Below are 20,260 nucleotides of genomic sequence, written 5' to 3' on the forward strand. Positions count from 1 at the left end.
GACTGTTTGTTCTAATCTTTGAATTACAAAATCCCATGCAAGGACTGCACAAAACACTACATAGGACAAACAGGAAGACAGTTAACGATCCGTATACATGAACACCAACTAGCCACGAAACGACACGACCAGCTATCCTTAGTAGCCACACACGCGGATGATGAGCAACATGCGTTCGACTGGGACAACACTACTATTATAAGACAAGCCAAACAGAGAACAGCCAGGGAATTCCTAGAGGCACTCATCCACAGATTCTATCAACAAACACATCGACCTGGACCCAATATACCGGCCACTGCAGCGGACAGCTGGAACTGACAACCAGAAGCGGCAGAGACAAACCACTATAAATGCCGGAGGAAACACCACAGAAGCACTTCACAGGAGGCTCCCAAGCACTGAGGATGTCACCTAGACAGGGGACGAACGTCTGCAACACAAATTCCCAGCTCGGCGAACAGAACCACAACAACCTTAACACAATGGCAGTCCCAGTGTATGTTTGTTAAAATCCCCTCCCACTACCATCCTATTCTTCTTACAGATAACTGAAATCTCCTTATAAGTTTGTTTCTCAATTTCCCGCTGACTATTAGGGGTCTATAATACAATCAAATAAGGTGATCATCCCTTTCTTATTTCTCAGTTCCACCCAAATAACTTCCCTGGATGTATTTCCAAGAATATCCTCCCTAAGTACAGCTGTAATACTATCCGTTATCAAATGCTACTCCCCTCCTCTCTTACTTCCCTTTCTATCCTTCTTATAGCATTCAATAAACTTGAATTAATAAAATGTCTTTAAAGTAATGAAGCATTCAAGGTATTAAAATTTTAAGCAACTGTCTTTTAATTAGTCAATTGCTGTATTACCTTAGTCAACTGGTTCACTGATAAAAAGCAAACAAAGATTTATTGCATGTTGCAAATCATTGCAGTTTATTTTTATTGAACTAATTGCTTGTAACATTTCCAAATCTAGAAAAAAATGCATACATTCCTAAAAGTGTTCTTATTCTTGGTGGATTTTGAGAAATCAGTTTCACCAGGCATTTAAACTGTTATTTGATTGTCATGAGCATTATGGCTAAATCGTGGGCGGCACGGTGGTTAGCACTGCTGCCTCACAGTGCCAGAGACCCGGGTTCAATTCCCGCCTCAGGCGACTGACTGTGTGGAGTTTGCACTTTCTCCCCGTGTCTGTGTGGGTTTCCTCCGGGTGCTCCGGTTTCCTCCCACAGTCCAAAAGATGTGCAGGTCAGGTGAATTGGCCATGCTAAATTGCCCGTAGTGTTAGGTAAAGGGGTAGATGTAGGGGTATGGGTGGGTTACGCTTCGGCGGGGCCTGTTTCCACACTGTAAGTAATCTAATCTAATCTTTGTTCACATCAAACCTGTACACTTTCAATAAAGTGGAGCAACAAGGTACAAAGTGGTCCCAGAAGGAGAAACCATGGACAGGTTCCTCCAATCCAAAAGAAAGCCAGGCCAATTATTGTCCCTCCATCACCACTCTGTTCTTGTCTGAATTGCCCAACTACTCAGAGTCATACAGCATGGAAACAGACTGTTCTATCCAACTAATCTACACCGATCATGTTTCCAAATTAAACTAATCCCACTTGCCTGTGTTTGGCTCATATCCCTCCAATTCATATATTTATCCAAATGTTTAAAATGATCTTACTGTGCCAGCATCCCACCATTTCTTCTGACAGTTCATTCCATACAGAAACCATTGTGTGAAAAGGTTGCCGCCCATGTCCTTTTTAAAACTTTCTCCTCTCACCTTCAAAACATATCCATAGTTTTGAACTCCCCCATCCTAGGGAAAAGACCCATTGCTATTCACCTTATCTATGCCCATCATGACTTTATAAACCTATTCAAGGTCACCCCTCAACCTCCTACGTTCTAGTGAAAAAAGTCCCAGCCTGCCCGCCTAGTGTGATGGAATACTCTCCATTTGCTTGGATGAGTGCAGCTGTGAGAAAGCTTGACACCATTTGGGCCTACTTGCTTGGCACCACATCAATGCTCTCAAACACTGATGCTCAGAAGTAGCAGTGTGTACCATGTACAAGATCCACTGCAGAAATTCACTAAGACTTCTTCCAAACCTAAGACCATTCCATTTGGAGGGACAAGGGCAGCAGACATGTGGAAACACTATCAATGACCACAAGTTGTCACTCACATCCTGATTTGGAAATATATCGCCATTATTTCACTGTCACTGGGTCAAAATGTGGAATTCTCTCCTTAATGGCATTGTGGGTCTAAATACAGCACATGGACTGCAGTGGATCAAGAAGGCAGCTCACCACCTTCTCAAGGGCAGATTGGGACAGGCAATATATGCTGGCCCAGCTGTTGATGCCTCCCATTACAGAATATTTTTGAAGTATTATGTATTTGTCTTCACAGTAGGGTTACACAGAATGCATCCCAAGAATTGTAGAAAATGAAAAGATAAAGGAGATGGAAGAACTTAAATGTCCTCAATCACTGAGGAAAAAAGTATAGGGGAAAACTAATGGGACTACAAGCCAACAAGTCTCTCTGGAAATAACAACTGTGTTTTAAAATATTAAGAGAAGTAGCTGCAGAGATACGGATGTATTAGATGTGACCTTCCACAACTTCCTAGATCCTGGAAAGGCCACAGCAGATTGCTGATTTTCCAATGTAACATCGGTTTGAAGAAAAGAATGGGGTGGGGGATAAAACAGCAGGAGCCGATAGCGCAGCTAGCCTAATATCTGTCAAGGAGAAAATGCTTATCCATTATTAAGGCAGCAGTAATTGGATACTTAGAGATTGTGATAGAGGGAAATAATATCTGACAAATGTCACGCTTTTCGAAATTGTAAAAAGCAAGTGGTTCAAGGAAAAGTAATATATGTCATGGATTTGGGTTTTCATAATACATTCGATAGGTTGCCATGTTATGGGAGTATATTTGCAAGAATATATCATTGACTAATGAACTGAAGGCAGAGTCAGGATAAGTGGGTCATTTTCAACTTGGCAAACTAGAACTAGTGGAGTGCCGCAGGGATTAGTGCTCAAGAGGAACAATCCTTACAATCTGTATTAATAATTTGGATGAAGGAATTGACTGTATTGCAACCATGTTTGATGAAGACACAAAGGTAGGAAATCAAGTTTGAAGAGAATACACCTCCAAAGGAATCCTGATGGGTTGTGAATGGGCAAACGAATGGCATGAGAAAATTTTAAATTGTCTACTTTGATATCCCGCAGAGAGTGGAGTAGTGGTAATGTTGATGGATTAGTAATTCAAAGGGATAGGTTAATGTTCTGGGAGCTTCGGTTCAAATCTCTCCATGGCAGTTGGTGAAATTTAATTTGGTGCTCAATTTGACAGTATATACTAAAATTGTAACAAAGGATACCAAGAGGCTCAGAGGAATATATGGACCTTGGGGTGCTTGCCTCCAAATTCCTGAGGCTGGCAGAGTAGATTAAGAAGACATATGGGTCATTTACTCTTGAGCAGTCAAGGCGTAGATTATGAGAGCAGGGAGGTTGGGCCATTGGAGTACTGTGTGCCATTTCAAACACATTATAAGAAGGGTGTATTTGCATTTGAAGAGGGGATTTACCAAATATTTCCTTGGATGGAGCTCTTTAACTACGAAGGGAAGCTGGGTAAATTCAGGTTGTTTTCTTTGGAACCGAGAGGGGGCCTGAAAGAAGTTTATAAGATTGAAGGGTATGTACAAGGTGGATAGAATGCAGCTGTTCCCCTTAGTCAAAGGGCTAAGAATAAGGAGGTACACTTTTAAGATGAAAGCCAGAATGTTTTGAGAGGAGTTGAGGAGAACTCTTTTCACCCAGAGCGTTGGGTGGGACTTCTGGGAGGATCATTGAGGTAGGTAACCTCACAATTTTTAAAAAGCGTTTGGATTAACACTATGTCATAATATTCAAAGCTATTGGTCTGGTACTGGAAAGTGGGACTAATGGAGACTCAAAAGGCCAAAGGATGTCTTCTGTACTGTGTGATTGTTTAGTGTGATTCCTGTGCAGGATTCATGTAAAATTGGGAATTGCTGTAGATTGGTTAGCTTGGTTAGAGTGGTGCTGGAAAAGCACAGCAGGTCAGGCAGCAACCAAGGAGCAGGGAAAAAAAATATCGACATTTCAGGCAAAAGCCCTTCTTCAGGACTGAAGGCAGGGAGCCTCCAGGGTCTCTCCACCTTGGAGGCTCCCTGCCTTCAGTCCTGATGAAGGGCTTTTGCCCGAAAAGTCAATTTTCCTGCTCCTCGGATGCTGCCTGACCTGCTGTGCTTTTCCAGCACCACTCTAACCTAGACTCTGATTTCCAGCATCTGCAGCCCTCACTTTTGCCTGGTTAGCTTTATTGACTAGGCATTTGGTGTGCAATATACAGTGACAGTAGTGATTGAATTTCCTTCCTCCAATGCAGTTCCTCAGCCCTCACCCAAAATCTATCCTCCAAACCCACGCATCTCAGCTTTCCAATCTCTACCATTGCTCTTCCTCAACTGGTACAAATGTTGGTAATCGTGGAAATACTGTTTGCTTACTATGTGTAACATATAACTTGGATGTTTTTTCTCATTAAATCAACTCAATGTTAGAGACATTGAGATTGACATTTTAGCAGTTGCTACAAAGCAATGTAATCCCATTCTGCATCATCTTTCCACAAATTATTGTCATATTAATTTTATTCAATGGGAACTCTAAGGAAGGGTTACTCAACCCAAAATGTTAAGTCTGATTTCTCTCCAGAGATGCTGCTAGACCTGCTGAGATTTTTCAGCAATTTCTGTTTGTGTTTCTGATTTACAGCATCAGCAGTTCTTTTAATTTTTAAATAAGATTTTCCTGGTTTGATGGGATTTCTCAAAAATGGGACATCTTGTGATTAAATTTCTCCTTAAATTGAGAATAAGGTATGTCTGCAGAAAACAAAACTGAATGCAACCAAAAAGAAGCAATAACATTTAAAATTGTACAAATGTCAACTGGGCAACATCTTTTATTAAAATTATGAGAATGCAGTTAAATTTCACTCTGATATCAGTAAAGCCATTCTTGCAAAAAGTTAACAAAATAACTGTTTCCATTTTCAACGTTCAAAGTAAAGTTTCTACATAATGTCAATTACCTTCTCATTCTGTAGACCATCTCGGGGTCCAACTTCTACAATCTTCACTTGTTCAGGCAGAGATTGTGCCACAGCTGCACAAGTCTGAATTATAAGAAATTATTAATATCCTCCAATGTTTAAACATTACTAGAAATATTCCTGAATTTTCATCTTGCATTCATCAGGACAGAAACACAATTAAAAAAACTTTAGAAAGGAAGTATCAATTTATATAGCAATACAGGAGGGTGCTGATTGTTTGGCTTATGGTTGGCAGGGAGCTGACCTGCTTGGTTTGAATTTCAGTTAATAGACTCAGTTAACATTTCCTACTGCACCTACATGCCAAGAGACTTCTTTTTAGCAACGTTTAAGTTCTGTACTTCCAAGAAATTAATTTTGTTATTTACTACTTCAAAGTTTTAACATTGTTTCTTGACCCTTTCACCAACTGGAACAGTTCCCCCACCCCATCTACTCTACCTTGCAATTTGACTATCTCTATCAAATCTCTTCTTTAAAGACAGCCTACTTATCCATTACAGGTTTGTCAGCCAATATTTGATTTCACTTTACTTTAGCCAGATTATTGCCACCCCATTGAAATTAGTCCTTCCCAATTAAATTGCTTGTATTTTGGATAGCTACTGGTCTTTTTATTTGGCTAACTTAAACCTAATGACACTACAATCACTTTTCCTTAAGCGTTCATCTCCTAACAAATCTACTTAACCCACCTCCTTTCCCAAACTGAGATTCAGCAATGCCTCCTTCCTCATTGGAGCAGAAACATACTGCTCCACAAAATTCTCATGAACACACCAGATATTCTTTCCCCTATTTTACTCTTTATATTATTACTATCTCAGTGTATATGGATAATTAAAGTCTCTCATTATAACTATTCTTTAACTTTTAACCATATGTAATTTTCTTACCTTTTTGTTCCTCTTATCTTTTCCCAATGTTGGTGGCACAAAGAGTATATATAACATTTTAATTGTACTGCTGTGGCTCTTAGCTATAACTAAATTGATTCAGGATATAATCAATGTTTTCTGTCATTTTTTTTCTGCTCTGCAATCCATGTTCATGGATCGGCTGATCAGCATGTGTGCAACATCCCAATGGCTGCACAGCCGTGCAGTTTAGGGGAAATGTTGTTTATCTCTTCAGGTGGTTTTTTTCTTCAGCACAGTAATGTTCTGCTGAATCAATGCTTCCATTTGTCTTTTCTTTCCTGAATACCTTGCATTCAGCAACATTTATTACCCAATCCTGCTTTGTTTCCATCCAGATTGCCATTACCACCACAATTTGGGTGGCACGGTGGCTCAGTGGTTAGCACTGCTGCCTCACCCGCCACCGGGTGACTGTGTGGAGTTTACACATTCTCCCCGTGTCTGTGTGGGTGTCCTGTGTGGGTGCTCCGGTTTCCTCCCATTGTCCAAAGATGAGCAGGTCAGGTGAATTGACCATGCTAATTTGCCCATAGTGTTAGGTGCATTAGTCAGGGGTATATAGAGGGTAGAGGAATGGGTCTGGGTGTGGTCGGTGTGGGAAAATATCTGCCACCCTGCCTACACATAGTAGGCCCACACAGAACATAGGAAAGCAAACTTGGCCAAACTATACCAGAAACACCCAGAATGCCTCAGCAGTGACCAAACAGGCTGACAAGTGAAACCAGACAGCACTCACAGACAAGGGAATACACTTCCCAAAACACATTAACAATACCAGGTCAACACAGCTGTCCCAAAGCCCTGAGGGCAATCTCATAACACAGCAATACCAAAGCCACACAAAGAACAGGGCAGACGGACAGGCACCACCAAGGACCTTGCACCCAGGACATGAACAATGGAAACACCTTACTGTTTCAAAAGAGACATTCTCACCTACTTGCAAAGAGAACTGGAATCTCCTGATCCCATCAAAACTCATTGATACTGTTAGGATGTTGCATTGTATCATGAATCAGGACATTCTTCCAATAACTGTTTTTCAATTATCATCATTGTAACTGGATTATTCAATTTCCAAATACATTATACCTTTCCCCATTTTAATTAACCTTATTGTACAAGATTCCTATAAAAGCTGGCTTCATCCTCAGGTCGAGGAAGAAAACCCTTGATCTACCTGTACAGACTGTCAGTTCTATGTCAGCCTAGACAATTACTCTTCCAGTGATAATCACTTGTTAATAAACAGCTTGTCAATTTCACCCGATTTGGTTTGTGTGGTCTCTGCTTTATTGGGCTAATTTGTCTAACGGTCGGTGTGGACTTGTTGGGCTGAAGGGCCTGTTTCCGTACTGTAGGGAATCTAATCTAATATCATATTCCCAGTGCTCCAAGAAGTGTGTTATTGGACTTGATACGTTAACTCTATTCCTCTATCCACAGATGCTATCACAGCTTTGAGTTTCTCCAGCACTTTGTTTGTATTTCAGATCTCCAACACCCATAATACTTTGCTTTTATTCTCAAATCCCCATATCTGCAGCTCAGATCACATTCCACGTGTTCACTTATACGCACAGTAAATCTAATTTGGACAAGATTGCATTTTTTCTTATTCTGACTATCTAATTTATTATTTAATGTCTTGTTCTACTACAGTCTATCCAAATTCACTGTGCATGTTATTTTTTTCTCTCAAAAGTAATCTCCCGGTTCTCATTCCTCTGCGAAATCTGTATGTATCACCATATTTACCAATGCTCTAAGGTAAACAGAATTGTCCTTGTACTTAGTTCAATACTAGTGTTAACCACACAACAAGTTCTGTACTTTTTATAAAGTCAATAAGAAAATTAGTTGACAAACATGCAGTTTCATTCAAGGGTTTGCAAATATGTTACTGCGTGTAAATGAGTGCACAAAAATACAAATAAATTAGTGAAGCTTTAGATAATTGTTGAAATGTTTTTAATGTAATAATTCAGAGCAGAATAGCAACTTCATGCTATCTATTGAATTACAAAAGTTCTACAAACCAAACATAGTTAAAGTAAGTTTTACTTTAACATAACTTAGCAATGGTGTCTACCAAACACAGCATGTACTTTGTACAAATGAGTTTTTGGGGGAGGAAAAAAAGAATCAATACTGTATACCAAGGCACAACCAATTCAATTTCATAATAGATCCATGTTTTGGATGTAAGTTTGCTTGCTGAGCTGGAAGGTTTGTTTTCAGATGTTTCATCACCATACTAGGTAAAATCGTAAGCCTCTGGTGAAGCACTGGTGGTATGGCCCACTTTTTAATTTATGAGTTTAGGTTTCCTTGGGTTGGTGATCTTATTTTCTGTTCTTTTCCTTGGGGGTGGTAAATGGGATCCAAATCAATGTGTTTGTTGATAGAATTCTGGTTGGAATGCCATGCTTCTAAAGAATTCTCGTGCTTGTCTCTGTTTGGCTTGTCCCAGTTGAAGTAGTGTCCTTCTTCATCTGTATGTAAAAATACTAGTGAGAGTGGGTAATGTCTTTTTGTGGCTAGTTGATGCTCATATATCCTGCAAGAACTGTAACAACTACATTGGACAAACAGGCAGAAAACTACCTACCAGGATACATGAACATTAACTAGCCACAAAAAGACATGACCCACTCTCACTTGTATCTTTACATGCAGATGACGAAGGACACCACTTCGACTGGGACAACACATCCATTCTAGGACAAGCCAAACAGAGACACGCACGAGAATTCTGAGAAGCATGGCATTCCAACTGAAACTCTATCAACAAACACATTGACTTGGATCCCATTTACTGCGCCCCCCGCCCCGAGAAACTTAACAGGAAATGTCATCACAATGGCAAATGACATTATCAACCCAAGGAATCCTAAGCACATAAATAAAGAGCAGGTCATACCACCAGTGCTTATACCGAGGCTCATGATGTTATTTAGTATGGTGACGAAACATCTGAAAACAAATCTTCCAGCTCTCAGCAAGTAAACTCACATCCAGAATCTCAACCTGAGCTACAAAAGACCTATGTTTGTTAACAGGGTAAAAGGCACAGTTGCTACATTTTCTTCACTGATGTCTAAGTTAGGCTGGTTCCCTAATTTAGGATTTGTATTACACATCTTGTAATAAAACAAAACAACAAAAAAAAACAAACATGCAACACAAAATTAAAAATAAACAGCAAGGACCAAATACAGTTTATAACGTGGAAACTAAATTATTAAGTCCACATTTGGTACACAATTCTAGTCGAAAAGTGTGGCACTGGAAAAGCACAGCAGGTCAGGCAGCATCCGAGGATCAGGAGAGTTGATGTTTTGGGCCTAAGCCCTTCATCAGGAATGCCCGAAACATTGACTCTCCTGCTCTTCAGATACTGCCTGACCTGCTGTGTTTTTCCAGTGCCACACATTTCAACTCTGATCTCCAACATCTGCAGTCTTCACTTCCCTATACAATTCTAGTCGCCTTGCTATAGGAAAGATGTTAGTAAACTGGAAAAGGGGCAAAAAAGATGCACAGGAATGTCACCAAGACTGGAGGGTTTGAATTATAAGATGAGGCTGGATATGGCTGGGACTTTTTTCCTGGAGTGTGGGAGACTGAGGGGTGACCTTATAGAAGTTTATAAAATCATGAGGGGAATAGCTAAGGTAAACAGCCAAGGTCGTTCCCCAAGGTTATGGGACTCCAGAACTACAAGTCATAAGTTTAAAGTGAGAGGAGAAAGATTTAAAAGAGAATGGAGGGGCAACTTTTTCACATGGATGTTCCAGGGAAAATAGCCCCAGCCTATTTAGCCTCTCCCAGTAGTCCAAATCCTCCAACCCTGACAACATCCTTTCAAGTCATTTCTGAAGCCTTTCAAGTTTCACAACATCCTTACTATAGCAAAGAGACTAGAATTGCATGCACTATTCCAATAGTGGCCTAACTAATATCCCATATAGCTGCAACATGACCTCCCAATTCCTCCACTCAGTGAAGTGACCAATAAAGACTAGCATACCAAACATCTAATACCTTCTTCACTATTCAATCCATCTGCGACTCTACTTTCAAAGGAACTATGAACCTGCATTCCAAGGTCTCTTTGTTCAGCAGCACTCCCCAGGACCTTACCATTAAGTGGATAAGTCCTGTCCTGATTTGCCTTTCCATAATGCAATGACATCTGTGTAGTCAGAGACGTACAGCATGGAAACAGACCCTTCGGTCCAACTTGTCCATGCCGACTGGATATCCTAAATTAATCTAGTCACATTTGCCAGCACTTGGCCCATATCCCTCTAAACCCTTCCTATTTGTATACCCATCTAGATGCCTTTTGAATGTTGTGATTATACAAGCTTTGCTAAAACCAAACCTGTTATTATGCAATTTTGGACCCATTCTTAAGGGAGGATACACTAACATTTGATGTAGTACACAAACGTTCGCTATGTTGATCCCCAGAATGACAGGCTATTCCACGTTAAGAGGATGAGTAAATTGGGCTTATATTCTTTGGTTTTGAGAAGATTGAGGACTGACCTAGTGAGACAGTTAAGAGTCTGAAGGAGTTTGACAGGGTCAACATCTACGGTCATTGTTTCCATCAGCCGTGAATCTAAAACAAGGGGGTGCAGTCTTGATTAGAGGGAAATAATTTGGAGGAAAATTTTATCCATAATACCATAAGATATATGACCAGAGATTAAGCCATTCAGCCCATCAAGTCTGCTCTGCCAATCTTTCTCAACCCCTTTACACTTTCTCCCCATAGCTTTTGATCCCCTTGATACTCAAGAACCTATCTATCTCAGTCTGGCCTCCATAGCCTTCTTTGGCAATGAATTCCATAGATTCACCACTCTCTGGCTGAAAGAAGTTTCTCCTTGTCTCCATTCTAAAAGATTTTCCCTTTACTCTAAAGCTGTGTCTTCAGGTCCTAATGTCTCCTAACAATGGAAACATCTTCCCAACATCCACTCTGTCCAGGCCATTCAGTATTCTGTATGTTGCAATTAGATTCCCCATATCCTTCTAAACTCCATCAAGTATAAACCCAGAGTCCTCAAATGTTCCTCATAAGTTAGACTTTTCATTCCTGGGACTATTCTTGTGAACGTCCTCTGAATGCTCCAGGAACAATACATCCTTCCTGAGATATGGGGCCCAAAACTGCACACAATACTCCAAACGTGGCCTGACCAAAACCTTATAATGCCGTAGAAGTTTGTCCCTGCTTCTATATTCAAGTCCTCTCAAAATAAATGCTACCATTGCATTTGCCTTCCTAACTACTGACTCAACCTGCAAGTTTGCTTTGTGAGAATCCTGCACTAGAACTCCCAAGTCTCTTTGCACTTCAGACTTCTGAATTTTCTCTCCATTTATAAAGTAGTCTAGGCCTCTATTCTTCCTACCAAAGTGCATGATCACAATTTCCCATGTTGTACTCCATCTGCCACTTCTTTGCCGACTCTACTAAACTGTCCAAACCCTTCTGCAGCCTCGCAGCCTCCCAGTCTCCTCAACCTGTCCCTCTACCTATCAAGTTAAAAATCACACAACACCATGTTATGGTCCAACAGGTTTATTTGGAAGTACTAGCTTTTGGAGTTCTGCTTCATCAGGTAGCTGTAGGGCAGGATCATAAGACACAGAAATTATAGCAAAACATTAAACTATCATGCAACTGAAATAATATATTGTTTAATATTTCATTTCAGTTGCATGACACTAATCCTTTGCTATAAATCATGTGTCTTATGACCCTGCTAGACAGCTACCCGATGAAGGAGCAGTGATCCAAAAGCTAATACTTCCAAATAAACCTGTTGGACGATTACCTGGTGCTGTGTGATTTTTAACTTTGTCCATCCCCGTCCAACACCGGTACCTCCACAGCATATCTTCGTATCGTCTTCAAACTTAACCAGAATGCCCTTAGTTCCTCCATCCAGATAGTTAATGTATAAGGTTGTGGTCAAATTCATTTAAAATGCTGTCACTTTCAGGATTTCTCTGCCCCAGAGGATACTTCATATTTGAAAATATTTAAGGCCGAGTCCCACAAATTATTGCTCGCTCAAAGAACTGGGGACATTGAGAGTAGGAAGGAAAGTAGAAGTTCCAGATCAGCCATGATTTTATTGAGAAGACTTGACGGGATGTTCCGTTGTCCCCCGCCCCCATCTCATGTATACGTGCATTGAAATGTGTTTACGCCCCCAAGATGACATTTATACAGGTTAACAACGTATCCTCATAAATCCCGTCCTTACCATCCGAGCAAATACGTCAAAGGACACCAACAAACCACGCATCTCTTTTATAAACATATTACTCCGCGATCACTCACAGTTGTAGCTAGTGCACGATGGAATGCAGCCGCTGCAGCAACATGTAACCGGGGCAACAACATCGCGGTTGCCAGCGCCGGCATTTTAATTCGGTCTCTGTTCGTCTGAATTGAGCCTTGAACTCTGACCCCCTCACCCCCACCCCCACCCCCACCCCCACCCCCACCAAATCCCGCCGCCGCGCCAGTTAAATCTCGCGAGATTCAGGTCACTCCAGGTTCCTGTTGGCTGCCGGGCTGGAGCTCATTGTGTTTTTGAACTTGTAATGTGGATGGGGATCATCAGGCATGAGTTCGACAATATTTCTTTCTATGACTCGATGTTAAATTTCATTCAGTAAAATTCCTGCGAAGTGGCTTAGAATATTTTACAACCTTGGAGGCACCTTTACATAAAATGTTTTTTTTTCAAAACATCTCAACGTGACTGGATTAAGTCGTGTAACTGATTTTGTCTTGACAGCGCAAGGAAGCGAGCCATTTAAGAATCTAGCATTTATTTGAAGTAACTACAGTTCCGGAATGCTGAGTCCCAAGTAGTGCCAAAAGCCCGAGGCAATGTTTGTTCCTATTTATTCACAGTTTAAAATCCCAAAGATTTAGCCGCTGGAGAGTTGCATCAGCTGTTAAGCCCATGGTTTCAGAATTCAACAGTTGCATCAGACATTGGGTTCAGGAGTTCACCGTGAACTGTCTTTTGAGAACGTTGCTCGGAGCCTGTGTAGTATGGATTCATCAACGGGGAGTCTGCAACCAGCGTTTGCAGTGCAGTCCCCTGGCATAAGCAAGCCGTCGACCACAATGATAGAAAATATATCCCGAGACCCTCTACAACTGAGTATCCTTTGGCCAAGATTTTCTTGGGCTTTGCCTCCATCAGAAAGGCTTTGAAAGGTAATTTGGAGATTTGAGTTTCAACAGTTTGCCAAACCTTCTCAGTTGGCAACAACAAAGACTTTTAATTTCTTTCAGCACATGGCTATATCACTGTCCTTTAAAATATAGCTGACTAATTGTTCAAAATCAAGTAGGAAGTTAACTAAGTTACAAGATCTCCTTGATCAAAAAAGCAGTTATATTACTAACCCTGAGGAGAAAAAAAATAATAAAAACGTGACATCAAACACATGCAAATACTGGTATAAAATTTTAACAAGGAGGAGTTGTCAAATAAGGAAGATTAAGGAAAAGCAATTAGCACGCAGGCTTTTTATTCTGTGTCACAGTGTTTAACATGAGATGTGGTTCTGCAATTAATCAACATTCACTAGATAATCTAGAATGTGTGAGGAATCATGCACACAATCAATTGAGAGTTGTCAGTTGGGCTCACAGTAAGGCACTATCATATATTGGCAGTTACAGTAGGGCCCTGGACAGAAAGAAAATATTCACACACTATGTTTGCTTCAATTAACAAAATGGATGACAGCTGGTATATGTCTCAGTCGACAGTTTTGGTGAATCATAAAATGTAAACAAAGACTGGCTGTTAACTTTCAATCAGAATTAACATATGTATTCTCCATGGCACAGCCTCTGTCAATTAAAGGTCATTTTTCAACCAATAAGCATTCTTTCGTTGGTTTTCCCCTTAAATTTGGGTTTTTGTGAAATATCTTGATGAATGCAAGATTAAAAGCTTCCACAAAGTGTGTGTTTTTCAGCAACAGACCGTTTTAAAAAAATCCTTAAGAGTGCTTGATGTGTTAGGTTATAACCCAAAGGCACAGTGGTTTAACTTATGTCTAATTCTCAGTAGTGGCAAAATCTGTTGATGTCCTTACATTGTTGGTAAATGGATGTTTTTTCGATTCACTTTATCACTGACATCTAGTGCTGATTTTTAAGACTAAGAGGAATAGGGAGGGAGAGCATGCTTACTAGTTCCACTAGCTTACTAATCCATTACCTTTTCTCTCTGCTCTGCTCCCAAAAGCTATTGTCTGAAATATAGTTCCTTTATTTTTTGTGTCTGACTTCATTGTTTTTTCCCAAATTGGATAATCTGCAGATGACTTTCATCCCAATACATAAAATTTCAAATAGGAGACATACCTAAATGACTTGCTTCAGTCACTTTGATGCCATGTTGATTACAGTTGAGACTGGATCTTGTTTATTGGTGGCTTCATGAACTTGGCTGAACCTAATCAGGTAACCACTGTGACCATCTTAAGTTAGTGTTTCCCTTTGCTAAAGCTAAATCACCCAACAGTACTGGCGATCTTTTTATTCTTCCATGGGATGAGAGCATCGCAGACAAGCATTTATTGCCTATCCCCGGAGGTAGTTAAAAGTCAGCCACTTTGCTGTGAGCCTAGAGTACATGTAGGCAAGACTGGGTAAGGACAGCAGTTTCCTTCCCTGAAGGGCACTAGTAAATTTTCCTGACAACCATCAATGGTTTCATCGTTACTATTAGACTCTTAATTCCAATTTTTTATTGACTACAAATTCCACCATCTGACATGGCAGGTTTCAAACCTGGGTTGCCAGAACATTATCTTGGGATGATCACGAATACCACCACAATACCACTAGCCTTCCCATGAGCTTTACTCCCGCTGGGGCCTTCTTGGGTTCTGCTCATGGTGAATGTCACAATGCTGTCAGTCATACGTGCCTTCAGCCAGAGAACTCAAAGAAGCAATCTTGGCAGAGTTCGAAGTCCAAAGCCCCTCCATCCTCAAGCCCACCAGCCATGTAAAGTGGGGAATCTGGAGATCAGAATTCTGATTTGACATCCAATGGAATGCTAGTGCTGGGGGCAAGGAGAATCCTGTTGACTCGACTGCAGTCATGTTGACGTAAAGATTATTATGGCCAAGCAAAGAACGTTCATGTGGTGGCCTCTCGGACAATTAATCGACCGGCAGATTTTCTTATTACTGTTCTTCAAAGGAAGTGGGTGAAGAAAGGTAACTAACAACTGCAGAAAGACGACACGCGGAAAAATAGATTTATTATACATTTACCAAATAAAAATTGGGAAAAAATGCTGTATCGCATATTCTACAGCATGACTTAAGTCACTTCCTTGCTGCAACAACAACGTTGCACGAAACACGGTTTTAGTAGCAAAGCAGAGCACTTGATGCAGAACATTTCTTCACAGATAAACCAGTCCAATCGCTTAGGACCATTAAATAATTTAAAATCAAGATAACCGCGCGTTTGGGAACAGCAAAATACTAGCCGCTCCTGAAAACTGACTAAATGTCCTGTTTATTTTAATCAAAACGGAAAGAAAACAAATTCGAAACAACACAAATTAAGAAGTAGCGGTGAAAATAGTTTGGCAGGAATGAGGAACGATACACTTTATCTTAGTAGGAATTATATTAAATAGCCAAGGTTACCAAAAGTAATTCTACCAATTGTCAAAAGTAACAATATAACTTCGACTAGCAGCACCATCCAGCGACAGTGTTCGCTTGAATTCAGTGTGCGTCATGGACGCCTTTAGTGTCAATGTTGTGTCAAATCAATGTAACTGTTATCTCCGCATGGTTCATGGGATTTTCTCACCTGTGTACATGCCGCTCCCATTCTTGCCACCACATTATTCCGATCGAAAATTAAACACCATTCAAGCCCTCCCTCCAAATAAAAACGAAGCACAAGTACATAGAGCTCCTGCCCTGACGTCAGGGAACTGAAACCGAGCACTTCCTATTTCAATTTGTTCAGCGATTAGCTTCAGTTTTTCTTATCCTGTATTTTCCCAATTCATTTAATCAAACACAACCCGACAGTTTGGGCAAGACACCAAATCTTGTAAGTGTTTTCCTGCTTTCCACCAAATTGAAAGGATGCAAAGACAAGTTGTTGATATCGGCATACGAAGAAGGCAGAAATCAACAAAACTCGCAAAGAAAATACTTTTAATATATTCGACTAGGATGCCAATTGCATTTTTCATTGTTATCAAGAAGAATTTGTCTTTTGCAAAGTTTTCTGTAATTTTTAAATGATCGACAATTAAAGTCACACTCAATAAGTGCATGTGTGGAATAGGAGAGATGGCTTTTTAAAAATCCTTCATTGGGATTTGGGTGTCACTGGTAGGGCCAGCATTTGTTACCATCTCTAACTCTCAGATGCTGGTCTTCAGTCAATTTGTTCTACTCCATGTGATACCAAGAAATGGCTGGAGGCATCGGATACTGCAAAGGCCTCAACAACATTTCGGAGGTAGCACTTAAATTTTTTTTCTCTAAAACTTGCTGCGTCTCTAGCCAAACTGTTCCAGTACAGCTACAATATTGGCACCAACGGTAGAAAATTGTCCAGGTTTGTCCTGTTCACAAAAAGCAAGTAAAATCCAACAATTATCACCTCATCAGTCTACTCTTGTCCACCAGAAAAGTGAAGGAAGGTTACATTAACTGTTCTATCAAGTGGAACAACTTAGCAATAGCCAGCTCGCTAACATTCAGTTTAGGTTCTGCTAACAGTCAGCTCCTGACCTCATTACAGCCTTGGTTCAATCTTGGAGAAAAGAGCTGAATTCCAGAAGTGAGATTCAGACCACATTTGACTGAGAGTTCTATTAAGGAGTCCTAGCAAAATCAATATCAGTGGGAATCAGGTTAAAAATCTCTACTAGTTGGAACAATATTTGGCACAAGGAAGACGGTGTGGTTCTTGGAAAAGAGTTATCTAAGCAGGGTAGTGTTCTAGGCCCAACTATCTTCATTAATAACCTTCCTTCTGTCATAAAGTCAGAATTGAGGATATTTGCTGATGACTACACAATATTCAGCACCATTTGCAACTCCTCAGATACTGAACCAATGCATCAGGAGCTGAACAATATCCAAGTTATCTCTGACAAATGGCAAGTAACATGTGCACCACACAAGTGCCAGGCAATGAACATTTCCAAGAAGACATAACCTAACCATTGCCCCTTGACATTCAAATGTATTACTATTGCTAAACCCCCTTCTATCAACACACTTGGGGTTACTATTGACTAGAAAATGAACTGGAGAAATTCACTAATGCTTCTAAGATAGCATCTTCCAAACAAGGGCAGCAGATACATGAGAACACCACCACTTGCATGTTCCCATCCAAGAGACTCATCATCAAGACTTGAAAATATACTGCTGTTCCTTCAGTGTCACTAGGCCAAAATCCTGGCACTCTCTCCATAATGGCATTGAGGGTCGACCTGTACCAAATAGACTGTAGTGGTTCAAGTGATGTTTCTAGCTAACTGATGAAGGAACAGTGCTCTGAATGCTTGTACTTCGAAATAAATCTGTTGGTCCTGTTGGTGTTGTATGATTTTTAACGTGGTTCAAAAAGATAGCACATCATCACCACCTCAATGGCAACTGAGAATGGCAATAAATATTGACCCAATCAGCACCGCTCGCATCCCACAAATGATTTTTTCTTAAATTGTGTCTGGGAAAAAGGGGATAGGTCATTGGTCATTGGCTGAAAACTAGAATAATGTGAGGAAAACCAAGAATCTTGAACATGTCTTGAGGCACCTCAGAGTGGAAAATGTTGTAAGGGACCTGTTGCAATTTCCATTAATTCCAATCTGAAATGCTTTGTCCTTGGACTGTATACCTTATGTAGAATCTATTTTGTAAACATCATGAGTATTATAATGGAATTAAGTGAATGTGTCTTGAGATGTAAAGTCATAGTCATAAAGTCATACAGCATGGAAACAGACCCTTTGGTCCAACCAGTCCATGCTGAACCTAATCCCAAACTAAATTAATCCCACTTGCCTGCTCCTGGCCTATATCTCTCCAAACCTTTCCTATTCATGTACTTATCCAAATGTCTTTTAAATGTTGTGATTGTACCCACATCCACCATTTCCTCAGCAAGTTCATTCCACATGCGAACCACCCTTTGTGTAAAGAAATTGCCCATATCTTTTTTAAATCTCTCTCCTCTCACCTTAAAAATGTATCCCCTAGCCTTGAACTCCCCCATTCTAGGGAAAAGACAACTACCATTAACCCTATCCATATGTCTCATTATTTTATAAACTTCTATCAGGTTGTTGAATATTCTTGCATGTGGAATGTTCAAATTGAAACAATTTCAAATACAAATGATATAAATCAAACATATTTTTGAAAAAAACCTAATTGTGTCTGGCTCGCTTGACTATTTAAGAAGGCAATTAAATGTTGATGTGGCTTCTCGGGTCAAGCACCACTTCCATTACAATATGCTGTCAGGGCTTTCCAATATATGAGCCAATGTAACATTTACTAGGAAGACTTTGTTGTTGCGACAGATACCTTGATGTATTTTTAACAATACTATATTGTTAAAAGGTCTGAAATTTATACATTGTATAGGTTTTTAATTGCTTGCTAATTGTTATGGCTACATAACATAACACTATACATTGCATACTGACTCTCTGGCCCTGTGACGACCGAAGGTCAGATAGTGACTTGTAAAATGGAAGGAGACATGTAATGATATCATTTATTACTCCTAAAGGTACACTGCCTTTCTATGATCTACTTAGTCATACAATAAGAGCAAACCACATTGCTGTGACTTGGAGTCACGTGTGTTAGGGGGAGATTTGTGTATGATGTGAGTAAACCACATGAATCGCCAACTAGGATTAGAATGAGGGAGAGAGTTTTAGTTAACTTCATAAGTAATAATCAGATAAATCGTTTAAGTTAATTTTCATTTATTTACATTTCAAGACAGGTTAAAACCAAAGCTAGTTAAACCGCATAAACATGCTGATGCAGCAGACAGATAGAGTTTCTTTGAAAATGCAATGTACTGAACCAACATTAAGCCTGAGGCCTCATTTGGAAATGGAATGTGAGGATGACCCTGTACCATGCCAAAAAAGACAAAACATGGGTTTTAGTCTAAGATGAGAACAAAACACAGGCTTTGGAGGGGAGATAGGATTGTACCTGCGAAGACAGGGAGCGCTTACATTTAACTGTATTACATCAGCTGAGACAATCTACAACATTCTAAAACAATCAATTCTAAAAAAGAATTAATTATCTCCCAATGTTAATGAATGGATCCCTTAAAAATTTGCATAACCTGGATTCATAGATTAGATTACTTACAGTGTGGAAACAGGCCCTTTGGCCCAACAAGTCCACACCGACCCTCCGAAGAACAACCCACCCAGACCCATTACCCTATGTTTACCCTGACTAATGCACCTAACACTCAGGACAATTTAGCATGGCCAATTCACCTAACCTGCACATTTTTGTACTGTGAAAGGAAACCGGAGCACCCGGGGGAAACCCATGCAGACACTGGGAGAATGTGCAAACGCTGCAAAGAAACAGTTATTCATTGGTCATACCCTATCTTGTGTATCATGTTTAGTTGGAAACTGTCCGTTCATTTATGAGATATATTATTTACAAACAAACATTCTAATGGGACAAACACTTTGCCTCTTCCCATAGAAAGTAACTGTGAGTAAAAATTACTCTGTTTGGAAAGGTTCAATCAGCTTTGTACAGGAAATGAAGGCCACTGAGGATGAAGGAGGAGCATGGATGTGTGTATGGACACCTATAAGTTAAACTGAATACAATACATTACACATGATGATCTCACACTGAATTTAAAGCAACAGGAACAGATTCTATTTTTTATTGATATATCAGTTATTTTCTCAATCCCAATGTTTAAGCCTGCAGGAAAGGTATAGCGATTTGTCCTGGCACTTTAGTATTACTGTAGTGTCCCGCTTTCGCCTCTTGGTGTTCATCTTCACAAATGTAAACC

The 20,260-nt window shown here is 40.1% G+C and overlaps 1 protein-coding gene across 3 annotated transcripts in view; it reads right to left on the reverse strand.

Annotated features, from left to right (window-relative positions):
* Window positions 1–16,116, reverse strand: part of hmgcl (3-hydroxy-3-methylglutaryl-CoA lyase) — a 33,679-nt gene extending 17,563 nt beyond the window's left edge. The window contains exons 1-2 of one of the 3 annotated variants that reach the window (XM_072548459.1): window positions 16,016–16,116; window positions 5,168–5,251 (exon numbers count right to left, since the gene is read on the reverse strand). In XM_072548459.1, the coding sequence (XP_072404560.1) occupies window positions 5,168–5,251; window positions 16,016–16,036 (105 nt within the window). In that variant the 5' untranslated portion in view covers window positions 16,037–16,116. Of the gene's footprint in view, window positions 1–5,167; window positions 5,252–12,407; window positions 12,608–16,015 lie in introns of those variants that run through there. The other 2 variants (XM_072548457.1, XM_072548458.1) reach the window with 2 other exon arrangements.
* Window positions 16,117–20,260: the final 4,144 nt, after the last annotated feature.

The sequence above is a fragment of the Chiloscyllium punctatum genome, chromosome 27 (genome assembly GCF_047496795.1).
Source record: "Chiloscyllium punctatum isolate Juve2018m chromosome 27, sChiPun1.3, whole genome shotgun sequence".
NCBI classification, from domain to species: domain Eukaryota; kingdom Metazoa; phylum Chordata; class Chondrichthyes; order Orectolobiformes; family Hemiscylliidae; genus Chiloscyllium; species Chiloscyllium punctatum.